Genomic DNA, 22,602 nt, shown 5'->3' on the forward strand with positions numbered 1-22,602 from the left:
GAGGTGGAGGTGGGACGGTGCCGCAGGGAGCCCATGATCTCTCTGGCAGGGGCGAAGCACTGCCCACCTGTCTGCTGACACAGTCACAGGTGTAGGGTAGGAGCTGAGCCACAGGCCACCTGCTCCCAGTTAGTCAAGGCGCTGCTTCTCAAACTCCTTCACCTCATGGCACTCTGCAGACTGCTTTCTAAGCCGTTGCACACCTGATACTCAGGTCTGAAGTTCACATCAGGGCAGGGCGAGCAAGGATTGCTCTGGAAGCCTCTAGGCATGGGAGGGTCCTGCACTCATGGTCCGCTGCCTCTGCTCAGTATGTGTGTTTCCCTCAGACCCGCAGCCGGGGTTGTGGATTGGCCCCTGTTCTCTGCAAGTAGCCATAGTTCAGTTGCACGTCATGGTCAAGCAGCGTCTCTGAAGTCTTAGTATTTGCAGCACGGTGAGAAGCCGTAGGCAGTGAGCTGAATCCTGGCTCCCTTGCTCCCTCCCCCATCTCTGTCTTTTCAGCCTGCAGATTCTGATACAAGGGTGAGCTCGCCTCGCCCCACTCTTGCTTATTTCAGGTGGCATTTGTTACCCTGCACCAGAAGACAGCCTGCCTCACTCACATTTTATTCTCCATCATTACTTTTTAAAAGGTGTTCAGCTAGAAAATTGCATATTATTTCCTCTGTAAAGGTTTCTCCTTGCCGCCTTTGTGTGGCATACAGCTGTCATAACCACGGTTGATATTTTGTGTGCCTGCGCTCGCAAGTGCACGGCGCGGGAAGAGAGATAATCAGGCCATCCTCCTGGGCAGCAGCCTTCCAGTTTGGCTTTTATGAACTGGCTTTAAAAAATAAATAAATCAGATTATATCACTCTGCTGCTTAAGACTCTCCAGCAGCTCCCACTGTTCCTGGAAGACGGTGTAGACTCCTCAGCGTGGCCTGCCGGGCCCCGCACTGGCGGCCTCAGTCTGGCCCTCCTGCCCTACCCACTTGTGTGTCCTGCTGTGTGTTCCCTTCTCCCTAGGCCTTGAGAGTGTCGCGTTTATTCCCGAGTAGGAGCCTTCAGGTGTGTATCCTCTCTTTTGGGAAGGAACTGCCCCAGGATCTTTGTGGGCCTCCTTTCCCGTCTTTTGGCTCTTAGCCCAGATGTCACCTCCTCACAGGGGTTTGTGCGGCCACATGCTGTCACTTGGTCCTCGCCCCACCTCCGGGCTGTCACTCTGTTCTCATAGCCCTTCATCAGCGCCTGGCATCTTGCTCACATGTTAGTGTTCATCTAGCCATCCTCCTGTTGGGTGTCTCATTTCATGACGGTATCCCTAAATCCAAGGACCATCTGGCCACATGAGCAGCTGGGACATTCTTGCAGCTGGCTGGCCGAACAGACAGAAGGGACATTTTCAGGGAGAGGCAAAGGCCGTAGCAGGGATTGTGCAGAGCTTCTGAACAAGGAGGGGTTATCTGCGGGTGGGAGACATTGACTGTACTGGGCGCGCAGCTGAGACCGGGGCTCCAGGCCCTGCTCCAGCAAAGCCTCTCTCACTGAGGATGGCTATGACAGGCGTGGCCACTGGAGTCAGTGGTCCCGTCCCCAGCAGAAGTTTTCATCCACACGTTTGGCCGAGGCCCCATTTTCCAGTGTTTCCTATGGAAGTCAGAATGTTTATTGTGTAAAGTTTCCAGTTTTGTAAATGCTGGTGATGGATTTGGTTACAAATCAAACCAAACTCAAACCACCTAACGGACCACACAAAATAGGATCATGCAGTCCATGGGCCACTAGCTTGACTTTCCTTTTTTCTTGACTCATTCTTCCATACATTCATCAAATGCTTAGTGACCCTCACTGGGTTCAAAGCTTCAGATATGGAGATGAAAGTTCCCCGTCCTCAGGGGGTTCACGATCCCTGGGAGGGACCAGTGAGTGCTCCAAGGCACTGCTGAATGATAAGACCGTGACAGAAGAGGGCCCCTAGTCCAGCCTGCCCTTCCAGAGGAGATTGGGCAGTCGCTTGGGGCTTTCACCAGGCAGGAGATGCCCTGTGGTTCATTGTTCAGTGCACACCTGGACCTCCTCCTGCCCATCTCACCACTAAAGGGAATTGTGCACCTGAGTGGGTATGTTCAATTTCCAACCCTTATCATTCCTGTGCCCTAGGACTCTATTAGAAACTGCAGAGGTGTTATGTGACTTCTTAAGACAGTCTTGCTTAGATTATACCAGGTAGGACTTTATTACTTTGGGAGATGAGGTCCATTACTTTAAAATTTTAGCTCTCTCATGTACTGATGGGCGACCTAATTACTCTGTGCCTCATTTTCCTTGCCTTGTAAGTGGGTTTAATAACAGTTCTCTACCTTACTGGCTGTTGTGTGAATTAAAGGAGCACTGAAGTAATTATTTATTAACTGTTAATAAACGGTCGCTGCTGCTCGGGTTGACTTGTCCCTGCTTGTTTCATGAGGCTTCTCTGATCCCTCTTTTTGTTATAGCCGGGATTATGCTTTTTGTGCAACATATAGGTGTTGCTGGGGGGGACAGAAGGCTGCAGAGTGCGTGGTGACCTATTGGACCGGATGTGTCCTACATGCACAGTTAACTGGCATCGAGCATTTTCCGTCATCCCCTTCCCTGTGGTCTTGTTCTTTTCTTACTTGTGCTACATGGGGACAGCAGGCTTCTGTTGCCTCGGAGGCCATCTGTCCTGTGGTCCCTCGCACCTGAAGCCTCTGTTCTCTCATCCTCCGGATGTGGGCACCGTGTCCACGCTACAGATGGGGAGACGGGGGTCTCAGCTCTGCAGCCTGTGGGTGGAGATTGGGAGAGAAGCAGCATGAGCAGACACAAGCCTTCAGAATGAGACCATTTTCATGCAGCTTTTCCTGGTAATAAAAGGAAATGGGGGCTGCAGAGAGAGCCTACGATGCTTCAGCAGATGGTCTTGTAATAGAATGTTTTTTCAAAGTTTTATGCGAGGCATCAGTGACTCTTAGGGAATGTGCACTGAGTAACGAGGAACAAAAATGTGGCTTTGAGCATGCCCTCTCCGTGGCGCATTGCTGAGTTGCCCTCTCTTTCTGGCATAATAGGTGGTTTTAGAAAGTGAGGAAGGTAATCCCACAGAAGTGGCCTCTCCCAATCTCTCCATGGGCCCTAGGGAACTGGGATTTGGTTGTGGGATCAACACTGCGTCGGCAGCTCTGGCCCTGCCCACTGTCCTCCCGGTCTCTGGCCTGGACAGGAGCCGAGTGACAGTTGATGAAGGGATGCCTGCAGTTCCTTATTCCTGCGTAAGCTACAGCCCATCTCCATGGAACAGTCTATGCTGGGTTATGGACGGGAGGCAAGGCTGGGTTCTTTGGGGATGGTTTTTCCTTCAGACCCCGAGCAGACACACACAGGCATTTCTGGACCTCTGCAGCAAGCTCTTTTGGCAGCCCTGTGAGGCCACCTGGGTTCAGAGAAGTCAAGCATCCCAGCCGGTGGCTCTTGGCAAATAATTGTTGGAGTTAGAATTTGAACCCGATGCCCTTAACCATCACAGAGTACCATCTTCTTCAAGATTAGCATCTGTCTCCTCCCCAGATCAACTTCCCCGTATTCATTTTATTCTTTGAGCAAATATTTACTGCGTGGCACTGGGGAGAAAGCAGTAAACGCAACATAGCCCTCGACCTCTAGGAACTTCCGGTCTAGAATGGTATAAACTGGGAGCAGACAGGCAAACACGTAATTTGTCATCTTGGAATGTATCTCCGTATACACACAGGTAGATACACATCTCACGTTGGCATCTGGCGAGGCTTGGCAGTTTATGTAAGCATATTCGTGTGCTAAATACCATATTAGTTGCGCGAGTGTGCGTGGCTATGTGTAGATGACACATACAAATACGAGAGCACTATTGCATCTATCCAAACAATATAGGTAGAAGCTCCCATTTTCAGGCCAGAGACCTCGGGGTGTGGTGGAGTCAGTCTCCTGTTGGATCCTCTTTCCCACCCCTACCTGCCTCCATCCAGGTCCTCACCACCTGATTATTGCATCGGCCTTCAAAGTGGCCTCCTGACCTCGGGGATTTTTTCCTTAATATTCTGATAACTGTATTCCAGTATAATTGGTTTTCTTTGTAATCCTATGTATTTTTAACATCATTTTATTGCTATATAATTCCTATGCCATAAAATCAGTCGTGTAAAGTATACGAGTGATTTTATGGCATAGGGAACGTTTTCATCACCCCTCGAGGAAACCCTGTGCCCCTCAGTAGTCAGTCCACATTCTGCCCCCCCCCCCCCCCCCCCGCCCTGCCCCAGCCCTTGGAAACTGCTAATCTGCTTTCTATGTCTGTAGATGTGCCTGTTGTGGACATTTCGTATCAACAGACTCCTTTAATATGTGGCCTTTTACCTCTGGCTTTTCCATTTGGCCTGATGTTTTCAAGGTTCATCCATATTGTTGTGTGTATATCAGCACTTTGATCATTTTATGCCTGAATAATATTCTATTGTGTGGATATACCACATTTTAAAAATCCATTCATTGATTGATGGACATTTAGGGGCTGAGTATAGGGGGAAATGAAACATTTCTGCTAATAGAACAGAGTTTCTTGCTGGGGCGATGAGAATGTTCTGGAATTAGATAGCAGTGATGTTTGCACAACCTAGTGAATACACTAAAAACAGTGGAATTGTAGATTTCAGAAGGGTGAGTTTTATGATATGTGAACTACGTATGAATAGAAAAACCCAAAAACATTTTTAGAAAAGAAGACATCTGTGATAGTTACTGTAGATAGACATATTAAGAAGGAAGACATACGGGTCTAATGTGGGAAAATGAATACTGATACGTGGTGTATGTGAGAGGGAAGTTGACATAAAACATCCCAGAGCATCTTGGTATCGATGCAGGTGCAGAGGGATTATCACAGATCATCTCAAAGTTATATTTGTCTTTGAGATTTACCTTTTTACGTTAAAAACCTGTTATCCGTTATGGTTGTGGATAGGTGTGTTTTCTTTTCTAGTTGGATGTTTAATGTTGTTAAACATTTATTTTTTTTTTAACTATTGTGTACCATATACTGCATTTAATGCTTTATGGCGTGTACCCTCATTTGACTTCACAGCAACCTCATGCAATATAGGTGGTATTAATCTCCCCATCGTACAGATTGGGAAGCTCCATTTTAGACAAATTCTGACTGGGCCAAGGTCACTAGGTAGGAAGTGATGGGTCTGGTATTCAAATCTAGTTTTGTCTACCTCCAAAGCCTGCTCTCTTAAACTGCTACTCTGTATCATCTTTTAAAATTAGAGTACATTATCATTAATTTAAAGGAAGGGTTGTGTGATTCATAATTTAGACCCATCGTGGATCTTGCAGCGTCTTTGAGATGTCACTATAACCATCATTTATCTTTCTATAGGTGTGATCTAGTGCCTTGTTACTCAAAGTAACATTACTCGGGAGCTTGTTAGAAATGTGTCATCTTGGGCTCATCTCAGACCTATAATTCACAAGCTGTATTTATCAAAATCCTAGGTGATTCAAATTTGCTTTAAATGTTTGAGAAACACTGTTATAATACATGGTCTTAGAGGTATCCAGTTTGATGATCGACCAGTGATTTGACATCATCAGAGCACACAGTTCAGGAGGGGATGATGAGGTCACCAAATGTTGTAAGGTTGGTGAACTGGGAGTTAGAAAACTTGTGTTCGTCGCCCTACATCTGGGTGGCCTGGAGCAAGTCACTTAATCTGAGTCATTTTGTTTGCACACGAAATGAGGAATTTTTTTTGTCTCAGTTTTTCTTTTTTTTTAAGAGAAAGCACTTAAGGCCATTAACTTACCTCTCAGATACTTTATTAGCAATGTCACACTTTTTTTTTTTAATGTAGAACTTTCATTCTTTTAATTTTGAAATTTCTATTGCTATTTTCACTTAGTCTGTGAGTTATATTTAAGAAGACATATTACCAAACCCATTTTTAACTGTCTTTTTTATTATTGATTTGTAATTTAATTATATTTTCATCAGAGAAGTGGTCTGTATGCTATTGATACATTGAAATTTGTTAATTTATTTTTGTGGGTGTGTCTGAAAAGAGTGATTGATTTTTGCAAATGTTCCAGTCAACTCTAAAAACAATGTAAATATTTATTAGGTCAGCCTTGTTAATTTTATTATTCAAATCTTCTAAATCCTTATTAACTTTTTCTTTGCAACTTTAGGGGAAAAGGATTCAGTATTTCACCAAAAGCATTATCGTCCGTAGGTTTTCTGTACATGCTCTTCGAGTTAAGGGAATTTCATTCTATTCCTGGTTTACTGGAAGTTTTTCATAAATGGCTATTTATTTTGTCAAATATTTTTCCTGAATCTATTTGATATGATCCCATGATCTTCTTCCTTTTATTTGTTAATGTAGTGAGTAGGTTTTTATAGATTGATTTTTATATGTTAAAGCAACCTTGAACTCCTGGCATACATCCCAGTAGATCATGGGATGTTATTTTTCTTAATTTTTTAATTTTTTTAAAATATTGATGGAATTGACTTGCTAGTTTTTTTTAGTTAAGGATTTTTACATCTCTTAAGTAATGTTGGTGTGTAAATTTCTTTTCTTGTAATGCCCTTGTTTGGTTTGCTTTGATAATTATAATAGTCTCATAAAATGAGTTGAACAGTGTTCTCCCCTATTCTATTTGCTGAAAGAGTCTGCTTAGAAATGGTATGAGTTCTTCCTTAAATATTTGACAGAATTAATTAGTGAAGTCATCTGGGCAGCAGAATTCTTTGAGGTAAGGTTTTTTTTTTTTTTTAATTTGCTTTGTTTTTATAAATCAAGGAAAATTATGCATTTTAAACTTACAGGTATACACTTTGTATATTTCTTTTTCTCTTAATTTTTTCTTAACATTTATTTATTTTTGAGGGACAGAGAGAGACAGAGTGCAAGCAGGGGAGGGACACAGAGAGAGGGAGGCACAGAATCCGATGCAGGCTCCAGGCTCTGAGCTGTCAGCACAGAGCCTGACACGGGGCTCGAACTTATGAACTGTGAGATCGTGACCTGAGCTGAAGTTGGACGTTTAACTGACGGAGCCACCCAGGCATCCCTACACTTTGTATATTTCTATTAAATCATTCATTACATTGTATTGGTTCTTCTGGTAGTTCCACTTTTGGATCTGTAGGTTTATACTTTTTAACACCTCTAGAAATTTTTCATTCATTGTTCTTCAAATATTTGGGTATTTTCCTACTACCTTCTTCCCTTCTCCCTTCCCCAGGAGTCTTAATTACAATATATGTTACCAGTTGATATTGAAATTGTTCCATAGGTCACTGAGTTAGCATTCGCTTTTTCAGCCTTTCCTTTCAAGTGTTTTACATTTCAGCTTTCAAAATTCTCTTTGGTTCTTTTTATTAGTTTCCCCTTATCTCATTGTGTTCATATTTTCCTTTAAATCCTTGAAAGTATTTATCATAGCTATTTTGAAGCCCTTATATGCCAATCCCATCATTTCTGTCATTTCCCAGTCTCTTCTTGAGTAATATGTTTTGTTTCTAAGCATTCGAGGGTTTTCTAGACATCTTGCTGTTCTTAATTTCTGATTTAATAATTTTGTGGTTATAATGGATACTTTGATTTCATCTGTTTAAATTTCTTGTAGTCCAGGATAAGGTCTGTGTTCATATCTGTTACATGTTCACTTAGGAATAATGTGTATCTGCAGTTGTTACATGGAATATTCTATAAATGTCAATTAGGTCATGTTGGGTGATAATATTGTTCTTATCTTTCATATCTTAGTTGTTTTTTTTTTGGTCTAGTTTTATCAATATTTTGAGAGAAGGATGTTAAAGTCTTCAACTGTGTAGATTTGCTTATATTCTTTAGTCTATAAAGTTTTTTATGTATTTGAGAGTTTTGTTATTAGGTGTGTACACATTTATAATTGTTATTTCTTCTTGAATAATTGTCTCCTTTATGATTATGAACTGCTCCTCTATATTATAATATAGCTACAACAGCTTAGTGTTTGTACTTAGTGTTTGTGTAGTATATCTTTTCCCTATATTTTTTTAACCTGTTTGTGTTTTTATGTTTAACATGTATTTTTTTTAAATCAATAACATATAGTTAGAGTTTTGCCTTTCACTGGCGAGTATGATAGGCAGAACAGTGGTTCCCCAAAGATGTTCATTTCTTAATCTCTGGAACCTGTGAATATGTTCCTTCACATGGTAAAAGGGACTTTGCAGATGTGACTAAGTTAAGGATATATGGTGGGGTATTATCCTGCATTATCCAAGTGGGTCCAGTGTAATCTCAAGGGTCTTGATCAAGGAAAGAGGGAAGTAGGATAGAAAGTTAGAGAAGGAGGTGTGATGATGGTAGCAGAGGTCAGGGTGATGTGGGGTCATGAGCCAAGAAATGCAGGTAGCCTCTAGAAGCTGGAAAAGACAAGTGGATAGATTCTTTTCTAGAGCATCCAGAAAGATATAGCCCTGCCAACACCATGATTTTAGCCAAGTAAGACTCATTTGATATTTCTGATCTCTAGAAATGTAAGAGAATAGATTTGTATTAAGCCACTAAATTTTTGTTAATTTCTTATACCAGCAAAAAGAAATTAATGTAGGGACTTAAATCTGTTTAACATGATTATTGGTATAATTGGATTTAAATGTACCATCTTGACACTCAATTTCTGTTTGTTCTATCTGTTCTTTGTTCCTCTGTTGCTACTTTTTTTTTTTTTTTTTAAAGTAAGCTCCACGCCCAGTGTGGTGCCCAGTGCAGGGCTTGAACTCACGACCTTGAGATCAAGACCTGAGCTGAGATCAAGTGTTGAACGCTTAACCAACTGAGCCACCCAGGCACCCCTCTGTTGCTACTTTCTTGTTGGTTTTTTTGAGGGAGAGGGTGGAGATGAATCAGTATATTTTAAGAATTCCATTTTATCCTCGCAATTGAGTTTTTGTGACCTTTTTTTTGTTCCTTTTTTAGAGGTCACTCTAGAAATTATTTGTTTTTTTTAAACTTACGACAGTCTATGTTCAAAAAATATTCCATTACTTAAGGAATTATTTATGAACTTTATAAAAGCATCCTACTTGGGGTTTTTCTGAGCTTCTCAGATCTGTTATTTGTTGTCTTTAATTAATTTTGGAAAGTTCTTGGCTTTTCTGTCTTCATTCTTTTGCACTGATTTTTTTCTTCTCTTTCTAGGACTCCAATTACATGTATGGTATATCATTTGATATTGTCCTATAGATCTCGCGTCCTCTGTTCAGTTTTATTTCTTCCGTGCTTTGTCTCTTTTGGTTTGGTTAATTTCTAATGACTTGTTTCTAAGCTCTGTCCAGTCTTCTAACAAACCTGTGATTTGATGCCATACTATGCTAGAAATTCATTTTTAGCGTTTCCATTTGGTTCCATTTTTACAGTATTGGGTAGTGTCAGTGAACATGGTGGATTAAGGGCCTCTGATGAAAATTCTCCCTTCCATAAAAGCAATGAAAATGCTCTATTCCCCTCCCCCTCCCCCCCCCCCCCCGAACTTTGAAAATTAACCAAAGACTTGCAGCAATCCGGGAGCATTTGTTCAAGAAAAATGGTGAATCTCAGTAAGGACAGTGAGTTTTATGGCATTTTAAATCGTCTCATTCCCATCCTCCTTTCCCCCAACTAAGCAGTAAGTTTGAAAACCAACAGCCACAGTCATGGTAAAAGCTAGCAGCCTGGCAACCACTGGACAGGGCAGAGAAGGATCGGAGTTCTTTAAAGTCCCATGCCTAGAAAGTTGTCATTATTTTTCCTGTCTGGTGGTTCCTGGAAGACCCCACCTGCAAGGCTGTCTTCACTTGATCTGACTCAGATGTTGCTCAGTGGAAACAGCCTTTTCCTGGAAGGCATTTTCAAAAACAATCAGAGGCAATTGTAGAACAGTATGGCTGCTCCAGGAGGTGAATAACAGTTTGGGAAAACAATAGGGTGATAAAAAAGCTTAATAAAAGAAAAACTACCCACAGCTAGGATCATACTCAGCAGTGAAAATCTGACGACTTTTCCCTTAAGATGAGGAACAAGACAAGTGCTAGCTGTAGTAGTCAGACCAAAAAAAAAAAAAAAAAAAAAAAGAAGACATAAAAGACATCCAAATTGGTAAGAATAAAAATTTTTACTATTTGCAGATGACATGATATTCTACATAGAAAACCCTAGGGGTGCCTGATTGGCTCATCCACAGAGCATGTCACTCTTGATCTCTGGGTTGTAAGTTCAAGCCCCACATTGGGTGTAGAGATTCCTTAAGAAAACAAAACAAAACAAAACAAAACAAAACAAAACAAAAACCCTAAAGACTCCACCAAAAAACTACTAGAACTGATAGATGAATTCAGTAAGGTCATAGGATACAAAATCAATATACAGAAATCTGTTGCATGTCTATAAACTAATAATGAAGTAGCAGAAAGAGAAATTAAGAAAACAGTCCTGTTTGCAATTACACCAAAAATAATAAAATACCTAGGAATAAGCTTAACCAAAGAGGTAAAAAATCTGAACTCTGAACACCTAAAACATTTATGAAAGAAATTGAAGATGACACAAAGAAATGGAAAGCTGTTTCATGATCATGGGTTGGGAGAAGAGACATTGTTAAAGTGCCCATACTACCCAGTGCAATCTACACATTTAATAGAATCCCCATCAAAATACCACTGGTATTTTTTTTTTAAAAGCTAGATAACAAGATGTTCAAAGAAGGCTTAGAAATGCTTCAGCATATTCCTGGGAATCTAGAAGGCCAGATGAATGTGTAGGGGAGATCTCAGGAGATCTCAAAAAGATTCACACCTGGACACATCATAGACTGTTGAACACCAGAGTCAAAGAGAGAATCTTAAAAGTAACAGGATAGAATCAATTTGTCACATGCAAGGAATCCTCAATAATATTAATAGCTTATTTATTATCATAAATAATGGAGGCCAGATAGTGCCCATATCCTTGTGGAAATTCTCCCTTTCTTCACATATGGTAGGTATCTACCCTTCTCTACTAGATTCTTTAACATATTGATCATAGTTATTTTGAAGTTCCTCTGTGTTACTTGTAACATGTGAACCATTGTTGCATCTGATTGCATTGGGTATTTTCTCTTTATGGTAGATCATTATTTTCATGTGTGTGTGTGTGTGTGTGTGTGTGTGTGTGTGTGTGTGTACTGTGTTTACACTTTTGATTGAATGCTCAACCTTTTGTGTAAATAAAACAGTAGACACTGTGGTATATATGCCAGTGAAGGGTTTTCTTCTGTTCTATAAGATCATTAGTATGGGGGCTTGAGTGTCTTGTAATGGCATATAGTTAGATTTTCTTCTTTTCTTTTATCCAAAGTAAGAATTTTTTTAAGGGTGAGATTAACCAGTTCATGTTTTGTATTAGTCGTCTATTCCTAAATAAGAAATTACAAACTTCAGTGGTTGAAAATAAGAAATATTTACTGTCTCACAGAGTCTGTGGATCTGGGTCCTGGACACAGCTTAGCTGGGTTCCTCTGTCTCAGGGCTGCAGTTTCATCAGAGGGCTCAGCTCAGGGCAGCCCTGGTTCCATGCTCCCTCGTACAGCTGTTAGCAGGATTTAGTTCCTCACTGACTGATGGCTGGAGGCCTCCCTCAGTTCCTTACTGTGTGGGTGTCTCCATAGGGCAGCTTACAATATGGAAACTTGCTTCTTCAGTGTGAGCGAGGGGGAGTGGGGGAGCAAGACAGAAATCACTAGCTTTTGGCAGCCGGAAAGTGACATTCTATCACTTTTGCCATATTCTGTTCATTTGAAAAGTTTGTCATTAGGTGCAGCCCACACTCAAGGAGAGGGCATCACACAAAGACGAGTATCAGGACATGGGATCCTTGGGGACCATCTGAGAAGTGGTCGAGCGCATATATTTTTGTGATAACTGACATACTTATTTCTAGAATTTAATTTGGGATTTTCTGTTTACATCCTCTTCTCCTCCCCGTGTTTTCCTTCAGCCCCCCATTTTCTCCTTATGGCCACATCTTGCTCCCTTTCTCCCACCCTCCCTTGCCTCTGCTCTAGCATCCGTCTTCCTCCTTCCTCTCCATTCCCTCCCTTCTCTTCCTCCTTCATCTCTTCTTTCTCTGCCATCCCTTTTGGGCTCTTCTTCTGAAATAGTTCTTAGACATACATTGGAGTCTCTCAGTCTGTCTTCCAAGTTTTTCAGCTCCTCTTTCATACATTTTATCTTTGTCTTCTGTTGCAATGTTCTGGATCCCATTACTGTACTACATTCCGGTTTGCTTATTTCCACCTTACTGCCCTCAGCTTATCCATATCATTTTTACTTTGAAGGAATTTAAGTTTATAATATTTACCTGTTTGGGGGTTTTCCTGTTCCAAGTTCATAATTTCTTCTTTTTCAATTAGAAGTTCATTTATCTTTAAAAAAATGTTTTTTAATGTTTATTTTGGGGGGGGGCGGGCAGAGAGAGGAGACAGAGAATCCAAAGCAAGCTCCAGGTTCTGAGCTGTCAGCAGCTTGACATGGAGCTCGAACTCATGAGGCGTGAGATCATGACTTGAGCCAAAGTCGGCTGCTTAACCGACTGAGCCACCCAGGTGCCCCAAGAAGTTCATTTATCTTTTGAGTACCTTAAACATGCACTTTTAAAATCCTTTATCATTTGAAAATTGGAACACTGTCTGAATATTTGGTGATGTTAAGGAATTAATTTGGAGGGTATGCAATGGTACTATGGTTTAGTTTAGGAAAAGAAAAGTCCTTATTTTTTTAAAGAAGTATTTGAAGTATGTACAGATGAAATGATCTGCTGTAAGAAATTTGGGGATAGTGAGAGGGTGGGGATTATAGGTAAAACAAGATTTCCTTAAGTTTATAAATTTTGAAGCTTAGTGATGGCTGTCTGGGGTTTTATTAAATTATTCTGTCTCATGTTTAAATTTTTGCATAATAAAAAGTTGTAAAAAATCCTTGGTCATAATGTCCCATAGAATTTATTTCATCTGGAGTGGATTCATATTCCAATTGCTGATTTTATTGGTAGCCTTGCTAAGTGTCACAGTGCTTCATGTATTTGGGATTTGGTTTGCAGACTCATTAAGAAAAAAAAATTTGTTTAATGTTTATTTTGAGAGAGAGAGAACGTGTGTGCACACACAAGAGGGGGAGGGGCACAGAGAGAGGGAGACACAGAATCCAAAGCGGGCTCCGGGCTCTAGGCTCTGAGCTGTCAGCACAGAGCTGGATGCAGGGCTTGAACTCACCAACTGTGAGACCATGACCTGAGCCCAAGTCGGACGCTTAACCGACTGAGCCACCCAGGCGCCCCTGCAGGCTCATTTTGAGTAGAAAGTTTGATTTTTGTCTTGTTTCACTCTACTTTGTTTTTGCTCTCATTTTCGTTTCTCCCTGCCTAGTACATTTCTAGCGGTCTGCAGCTGCGCCCAGATGCAGGGACAGGTGATTGTGGCCCTCCTGAGGCCCATCTCCGTGGTGGCATTAGTGGTGCTGCGGAGCTGGGACCTGAGCTGGGGGTGGTGGCGGGGGGGGGGGCGGGGATTGAGTCATTTGTGGCCAAGGGTTGAGTGGATCGGAGCTATGGCCTGTGGGCTGAACTGCAGCCCTACACGGGGTCTTCAGGAATTTTTTGCATCAGCTCCTTGTTCTGAGAGAGCCCTGGGTTGCGGGTGGCAAGGCTGGCACCAGTGCCCCACTCTGTGGAACAGGCTTTGTTCTGGCTGCCTCTGCCGACTCCAGACCCAGAGCCCAGCAAGCCTGTGGCTCTGGCCTTACCCACTGCTTTGCATTCCTGTTCTGTTAGATGTTTTAATCTTGTTTTTGAACCTGGCCATGTCTTTTTGGTGTCCTGTTCTCATATTTTGTCTGTTCTTGCCATGTGTTTAGAGCAGGGAAGATGCATCAAAGTGTGAACTTACCGTACTCTCTTGACTGGAGGAAGTCCTTGACTAAATCACTGAAGATTCTTTTCAATTCCCCATTCAAAGACTGTAATCCACCAAGTAGATCTTCATAATGGTGATATTTTGCCTTTGTATTGGAGACAGCATACTTTACTCAGTATTTTTTCCTAGAAGACTGGCTTGGAAATTTCCTTAGAGAAAATAACAACCTGCTACCCCACAAGTTATTCTGCCTGTGGCCTCCCCAGCATATATCCCTCTCCAAAATTATCTTATTTCTCTGCACACACATTTGTCTCTCCCACTGGGATCTAAGCTCCACGAGAACAGAAACTCTTTCTCATTTCCCTTTTGTATCCACAACCCCTTTGCGATAGTGTCTGTCACGTGGTAAGCACTCAATAATGTTCTGGTAAATTACTGAATCAGTCACTGAAACCTGCCTGTGCCTCCTTAATTCCACGGTCATGCTGCGAGGTGCCTGCCGCATGGCCTCTCGTGAGTGCTGGGAGCACGTGTTGGACTGTAGCAGCTATGTAGAGTGACCAGTGTTGTCTCATGCCCGCCTTCATTCATCAAAGCCAAGTGGGTCCCTGCTCCGGGCCAGGCACTGACAGCCAGACGTTTGTACTGCATGCGTTTTCCGCAGCCCTTTTCACATGTCACCTCCTCCTGTCCGTTGTCATTATAAATCTCAGGATGGGTGGAGGAAGTGAGCTAGCCACCTTGCTGGCTCACAGTGCTGGAGGCCAAGGCTTTCGGGATGGGCCGAGACCGGGAAGGCCCTTCCTGTCACAGAGCTTCCGTTCCAGTGGGTATGACAGACTCCTTGTTCTCTGAGCAGTTAATCACTTCCTTACTTGGCATCGGCTTCGTGGTGTTGCAGATTGACATGGCTATAAAAGGAGACCCCTGTGTCCTCAATATCTCTTCTTGTGTGTGAACTGTCTCTCTGTGGCCTGAGGAAGCCTCGACAGTTGGGGAGCTTTGCCTGGAGCCTTATCCCATTTCTGACGTAGATACCCATGCCAGCACAGGCCCGGGAGCCATGAGCTGAGTGTTCCTGGAGCCTCTGCCCAGAGGAGGCATCCTGATGTGTAGGCTGGAGGGAGGGTGGACAGATGCCCGGAAGGCCTCCTCATGTACCGCCCCGCTGGCCTTCAGGGAATGGCAGAAGAGCCTCATGGCAGTTTTGCTTTCTGGTGTCATCTTCCCGGTTGGCTGGGACCGTCGGCCAGAAAACGGCAAGTCCAGAGCCCCAGGAGACATCCCTGTCCTGGCTGCTTTGTTGTGTCACGCCGGCTTCTCCGATTGTCCCAGGGATGGCTGAGAGTGAGGGCCCAGGTGGCTGCGGAGGGCCCAGCACAGATTCACCACACTCCCATTCCTGGGACCCTGCCTCAGCGTCGTGCTTTGAAAAATCCTGCGAGAAATCCCCCAGCATTCAGTTTCACTGTTTGTATTTAGCTTTTCTGAAGTGTTGGCATTCCACAGGCATTCCAGAAGCCTTCTTGGCATTTTTAGATACTCTGCAGCAGCCTCAGGAGCCAAGTCTCCCCTCTGTCCTCCATTCTACAGGTAAGGAGGACATACCCAAGAAAAGGAAAGCAAATTGCTCCAGCTCGCAGGCCACTCAGTGGTGGAGCCCGTGTTAGAGTGCGACTCCCAGGTTGTCAGCGTGTCGCCAAGCCCAGCCAGCCCACGTTCCCCAGGTGCAGCCAAGTCCTTCAAACCCAGGTCCTTCCTCAGCTGCTGTTGCTGTCCTGTGGTTAGCTCCTCGTTGCTGGTCCCCTGCTGGGCTTTAGCACATTTTCACGTCTGGGCGTAGCATTGCCGAGGGAATGGGCTTTCAGAAACATCAGTTCTTGTCCTGGGCAGTATTTTTGCCCAGTTCAGACCCATGTGCTGACACCACAGTGTGGTCTAAAGGAGGCAGCTCAGGACCTGGAGTCACCGCTGACAGAGGTTCATGGTTTCCCTCTGTCATTGGCTAGCTTTATGCTCTTGGGGTCATGGTAATTAAGTGACACAGGAGCCTGAAATGGTGCTGGAGTGCACTGGACCCTTACACAGGGCACATAGCGATCAGATGGCATTACTTGTCTGCACGAGCGGTGAGCCGGCCCTCTGGGGTGCTCAGACCCTGGGTGGGGGCAGGCCTTGGGGCCTTGTCCCACAGAGGTCCTGAGAGGCTGCAGGGCCATGGATGTCCCAGGCAGGAGAAGACTGCTGTGATGCAGGTATCCCTTGATGGAGGCCTGCTGTGGCCCTGCCCGTTTTCTTTAACCTCCCACCAGTCCTGTGGGGCAGGCACTTCTGGTGTGGGCTTATGTCTTATACCTGAGGAAGCTGGAGCTTGATCACCCAGATAGTTAAGAGTGAGGCAGGTTCACCCCCAGGTCTGCTGGCTCCAGGTTGCTGGTCCTGGCCAGCCAAGCCCCTCAGCCTCGCTGTCACCTTCAGGGAGGGTCCTCGGCCATATGTGCCAGCAATTCTGTTTGTTCTGCATCCGGTGGGTGTGGGAGCAGCCGTCCTCTCCAGCTCTAGGGTTCTGGGGTTCTGATACTGCTCACCTTTCAGATCCCTGACCCCTGAAGGAGGGAGCTGGCCTTGCCAGAAGAAGGGCATTCTGGCACCCTGCCTCTGAGAGCTCATGTGTGAGTTGGTAGCCTGGTCCGGTGCTGGGCGTGAGAACTCCGTGGCCAGGGAACAGCTCCGGCCCTTCCAGACTGTGTGGCCTTGAGGCGGTGCAGCTCTGTGGTCAGGCCCTGTACGTGCTGGGGCTCAAACCCCAGTTCCTCCCTCATAGCTGTGGGCGGGGGCGGTCACTTAGCCCCTCCATTTATTCACCTACAGGGGCTTCCTAGCAACCCTGCCTACTGTTTAGAGGTGCTGTGAGGGTCCAGTGAGAAGGTCTGGGGGAAACACTTGGACTAGTACCTGGCGCATAGTAGGCACTCAGTAAATGTTAGTGCTTGTCCTCTGACATGGCTCTAGCAGCGTGCCACACTGAAGTCCTGGGGTGGAAACTTAACGCAGGGTATGTAAGCGGTCCAGCATAGCACAGGTTTTCAACGCCCCATCGCTGCTGCTCGCACAGTCAGTGTCTCTGAACAGAACCCCCTTGGTGTCTCCCCCAGCTCAGCCCAGCTGCTGTCGCCTAACGTGGGCTTTGTTCTCTTCCCGCCAGGCCAGGGAGCTGGAGAGCCGGGAGGCAGAGCTGAGCCGTCGTGACACCTTCTATAAGGAGCAGCTGGGACGCCTCGAGAGGAAGGTAAGGCTCATGGTGGCCGCCTTTGGGCGCCAGGCCCTGAAAGCCCCGGGGTCCAGTCGCCCCAGTGGCCGGTGCCCCTGCGGACACACCCTCCCTCACCCTCAGCCTTTCCCCAAGTTGTAGTCACAGAGATCACAGTGTTTTAAGTGGCCCGTGTTTTGTGAATGCGGCTGGCCATGCTGTCGTTCAGCTTCAGGAAAGACTCATTTTCACCACAGGGCGGTGCTGAGCCCTAGCCTACCTTAGTTAAGCTGCACTGGATAAAAATAATAATAACGTGAAGTCGTCCTGTACAAATATATTAAAGTTGTATTATTGATTTTCTCCCGGGAGTCGGGGAGATCAAAGGGCACCATGGCTACTCGCTCCCCACTTTCCTAGGGATAAGCCTTTGAAATGAAGGAGATTCAGAGACATCCTCATTCTTTTTTTGTTGTTGATAAAGCCTACAACGACTCTTGAAAATTCATTTGGTAACTTGTTTACTTTTGGGGGGGGTGCTTAATTTGTTGATCATGACAGATTTTTCAAATGGCTTAAATCATGGATGGGAGACGGTTGGGAGGTTTTTAAAAAAAATGTTCTTCCTCCTGCCTGAGACGGCATGCCAGGCAATCCGAGCCATCAGCTTATTGCAGGCAAATCTTCGAGAATCGTTTGTCACGGTTTGGAGCTTTGAAATTGACAGTTTGCTTGAGGGGCTTGATTTCCGTGGGCTTTTCTCCTGTGGCATGGCACTCTGCAGGCTGGTAGAAATGTGGATTTCTGGATTTCCAGGCAGCGGGGACAGGAGGGACTCTCCTCCTTGCTCCAGGGACGCCCCTGTCTGCCTCCTGCAGGGTGTTTAGGGGATGGCACCAATTGTGATGTGAACACCGATGGTGGTGGCGTGGTCCTGGAGGCCAGCAGGGCACCTCCAGCCGCTTATAGAAGTGGCCTCTTAACCAGCAGAGGTGTCCCCGGAACAGCCTCCTGCCCAGGTTTGACTATAGCTGCAATGACAAGGATTGTGATTTGAGATCCTGGAAAAGGGGAAAAACATTCCACCAGCCATAGCTCTAATTATCACAGTTCCCCATATGTTCACGAGCGCAGATTTTTTTGTGTTGTTATGTGTGCAATTCTGCGGCCTCCTGCTGAGCTCCGCTTGCATTTCCCTCTCTGGGTTTGGCTCCTGGAAGCGTGTGTGCGTGTGTCTGCTCGGGGTGAAGGGCAGTAGCCTTACAGTATTCTTCCTTGTCTCAGCTCGGTTTTCCCCTGTCACTCTCCTTTCCCATCCCCACTGGGGTTCTCCTCCTTGGGCCCTGTTCTCTGCCTCGCCAAAAGGGAAGTAAATTCTCCTGGATGGGCCCTTCCTTCTCATCTGTTCTTCCCTGCTCATCCTACAGGGACGTCCAGACTCTACGTAGGCACATGTGCCCTTTTTCTAAAATGAGGGTTTCACCTACATGATTGTGAAGTTATCAAATGCTTCCAGAAGGAGGTGCAAAAACATGGTCACCTGTCTGACTCTGAAATACTAGCATTTTGCTGGTGACACTGTCCAAAAGGAAAGCCCTCTCATGTCCTGGGAACTAGAGATTGGCGAGGAAGATGGGTGGGGGCAGGGTGGAAGGGGTGCTGCAAAAGGGGGAGCAAAGACTCATGATCCTAAGGCTTAATTGTACCAGTCTTGAGAAAGGTTTCCCATCTCCTCTGTGGATAATTTTATTCCTGTAATGGCTGGGAAGATGAAGAACTCGGCCTCCGACAATCTTTTTTATTAGCTGTTGCTTTTATATAATTCTGCTTTCATTTGTTGAATACTCTCAGACCTTGACATTTTCAGCTTCTGTACACACAGCTTAAGGGCCTTCCAATCAGCAGGCTCCTTTCTTTTCTTTTCCCATTTCCTCTTAAGTTTGGAAATTGATGGTGGAAACCTGTTCAGGGGGAAACTTGGAGCAGCTGCTGAATCATCCGCGACCACCCAAAAAAGTTGGGAGTATGGTCAGGGGCCAGAGGAGGTTGGGATGGGGGACACAGAGGCCTGGGCTCGTGGGGGGCGCTGTGCTGGGTCCGCCCGCCCCTCGGCTGGAAGCCTCCTGCCCTTTCGCCCATAGGACACCGTTCTCTAGTGCTGGCCCTTTGTGATTGGCAGGTAGGGAAATCCTGCACAGAATCCAGACTCATTTTCAAGGGGGAGGAGACGTCTTGACCCCTTTGTACTGCAGTATTTATTCCCTAGATGATTATTCTTGAGGGTGGAAATCATATTTTGTAGGGCTCCTGCGCTTTATAATCTTTCTGAGTAATTGTTCCTCACACCCACACTACAAGATCTAAGTGAGGAGTGTTTTTTCCTTTCATCACAGAGAGCGGTGAGCTGTTGGGATTGCAGGGGCCTTGGGAGGGTCTCATGGCACCTGGAGGCAAACCCTAGACGTGGTGTCCACACACAGCCGTGAAGCAAGGGCTAGCGCATTCACAGTGGACCCGGGCCCCCACACGGCTCTGTGTCATTGCCCTCTGCAACCACACTGCACCTCCTCACATCTCCATTTCTTCATCTATGAAATGGAGATATTGATGCCTCCCTCCGGGTGTTGACGGCAACATTGGAGGAGGGAACATCGGACAGGTGTTGGCATGTGCCGGGTGCCTCTCTCTGGTGCACGGCAGTGTTGGCGATTCTCCTTCAAGTCCTGATGCTTCCGGTTTGGGTTCAGCGGATGCATGTGTGCACACGTATGCGTGTGGAGATGGATCTTGTCATCAACGGTGGGCTGCTCTCTGGGACGCAGAAATCTCCTCCCCGGGCTTCTCTGGGCTTTTCTCGGGTGCCCGCCACAACACCTGTCTGTCCTTCGCCACGCAGAGGGGTAGGTGAGGGCCGTGTGCAAAGCACTATGGAGACCACGCGCCGCTCACAACTGGGTGTTTCTCACAGGCCTGACAGTGTTAGAGAGCAGGGCCATTTTCCGTTGCCGTATGCCGGGGGTAGGGTCCAGGAAGGTGACGCTGTCCACCGCCTCGACTGTCCGAGTTGCAGTGCTGCACCTCCTGCCATCGTAACTGGCCTCCCAGAGCCTTTGCTCAGCTGCCCTTTGTGTTTTCCTGTGGGAAACGGAAGACCTGGTTGTGGGTTTCACCTGCACTCCACCTGGATTCAGTTATCTTGGGGCTAAGGGTGACTTGTGTCCCGTCGGAACTAGCGCATCTGCTGTCTGCTGGTGGAACCCTGGGTGCTGGGTGGCTCTGAATGAGACCTGAAGGCCATTGAGCTGACAGCTCTGGCTGGCCAAGGGTGTGTCTCCTGCCTTCTGCCACGGGGCCGAGCGCAGGTGCATGGGGAGCAAGGTGTGTGGGGTGCTTGATGGAGTCCTAGTTTGGCCTCAGGAATTGACCAGCCTTCTGACTCTGAGCAAGCTATTTAAATTCTACAGCCTCAACTTTCTTACCTTTGACGCGGAAATGTTAAGACCAACCTGCCAGTTGTTTGGGGGCTGAGTGGTCATTTGTGTACGAGTATCTGACATTGAAGTGTCCTATTCTCTTTCGTGTCATTTCCATCCTTTTTCTCCTCATGTAATAAATGCATAGCCATTCGTTAATTCCATATTTGTTTAATTCTGCTAGATGCCCAGAGACGGTCCCGACACCTGTCATTCCTACCTCATGAAATTCACAGCACAGTTTGGGAGGGGAGGGAGATGTTGAGGAAGAGGGCTGCACAGGGGAGGATGCCAGAGAGCCGACTTCCCGTGACCAGACCTGCCAGCCCTGTAAAAATGGTCTTGCTTTTTCCAAACTCAGCAACTGCAAAGTGGGGAGAGCATCTGGGGGGGTCAAGCTTCACAGCTGGAGGTAGGGAGAAGGGGAGAACCTGAGAAATATGTGTATTCTTCCTGGATCTTGGGCTCTTTCCCCAGAACGTAAATCTCTGTTCCTCCTCCCCTTGGGCACACACACCACCCCAGCATCGATATGTGAACAGTCAGCCCTTTTCCTGTTTTTCCCTCTTTGCTTCTACTCCGGCTTTCTTTTTTTAAGGAACAACTGTCATGTGATCCTGCCAAGCCTGCAGCTTTCTCAGTGACAGCACTAAACAGCCCCCTGCCTGATGTCCCTGGGGGTGTCAGTCGGAGTCTGTTCAGGAAAACAGGAGCCACTCTAGGGCACAGAGGAAGAGGAGAATTCTGCTTTACATGAGAAGGTGGGCCCCTGGTCGGGAGCACGTGAAAAGGCCCAGCCTCACACATGTTGAGGAAATGCAGTGACAACCATGAGGCAATACCGTTCCATGCTCAGAGTGGCTGACATGGGAGCGATGGGTACCAGGGAATGCTGGCCAGGCTGTGTGTGGTTAACTCAGGCCCTCACGCCACTGGCAGCACTGTAAATTGGCAAGGCCACTTTGGAAAGCTATCACCCGTTGTCTGTTAAAGCTGAACATAGGCGTACCCTACAACCCGGCTGTTCGGTGCCCAACAGAAATGTGTCCATAGGTTCACCAAAAAACCAAACAAAGACTGTAGAACGTTCATTGCAGAATCATTCACAATCGCTGTCAACAGGGGGACGGATCCGTCATGGTGGTCGTCAGAGTGGAAGCCCAGATGGGCGTGCGGATGAACAAGTCGTGGCCATCAGCAGGGGTGCTGGTGAACGTCAGCCGCAGAATGGTAAGCAGAAGGGCCACACGGAAGCATACGTGTACGTCAGATGGATCTGTTACTTGACTTTCAAACCCGGCGGAACTTATCTGTGATGCTAGAAAGTGGGATAACGGTTACCTTTGGGGGGAGTAACACGGAAGAGAATGTGTAGGGGGCTCGTAGAGTGGGGCAGAGTTCCCTTTCTTGATGTGGGTGCTGGTTACGCAGGTGGGTTCGACTGTGCGAATTCATCAAGCTGTGTTGGGAGGTTTTGCACTTTTCTGTTAGTATGTTCTATTTAACACAAAGTCCGATGCAGCGGAGGAAGGCAGGCCTACCTGTAGGCACCAGCGGTGTCACCTGCCACTCCCTCTCTGCGTGTTCCTAGGCCCTGCGCCCTGCATGTGTTCTAGCACTTGCCACGCTGTCTTGTGGCTGTTGGCATCTGTGACTGTTTCCACTTCCAGACTGTGAAGGTCTGGAAGCAGAGTCCTCACTGGTCTGATTCATCAGGGGTGATTCATCACCCAGGGCTGGGGATGCAGTGTTTGGCATAGAATAGGTGCCCAATAGATGTTTGCAAGAATAAAGAAAGGAAAGTGTGTATGAGCAGGCAGGAAACAGTGACACAGCGGGGGTTCCGGGATAGGCCTCTTGGTGAAAGCTGTGTTTGGAGCATGAGCAGGATGGAGTGGGCAGCCCACAGGA

At 46.1% G+C, this 22,602-nt stretch overlaps 1 protein-coding gene across 3 annotated transcripts in view; it reads left to right on the forward strand.

Moving 5' to 3' along the window:
• The window catches only part of CHCHD6 (coiled-coil-helix-coiled-coil-helix domain containing 6), a 251,132-nt gene that overhangs the window by 117,704 nt on the left and 110,826 nt on the right, over window positions 1–22,602 (forward strand). For all 3 annotated transcript variants that reach the window (XM_058725768.1, XM_058725766.1, XM_058725767.1), the window contains exon 5: window positions 17,174–17,257. In XM_058725768.1, the coding sequence (XP_058581751.1) occupies window positions 17,174–17,257 (84 nt within the window). The remainder of the gene's footprint in view (window positions 1–17,173; window positions 17,258–22,602) is intronic.

The sequence above is a fragment of the Neofelis nebulosa genome, chromosome 4 (assembly GCF_028018385.1).
Source record: "Neofelis nebulosa isolate mNeoNeb1 chromosome 4, mNeoNeb1.pri, whole genome shotgun sequence".
In the NCBI taxonomy this organism is placed as follows: Eukaryota; Metazoa; Chordata; class Mammalia; order Carnivora; family Felidae; genus Neofelis; species Neofelis nebulosa.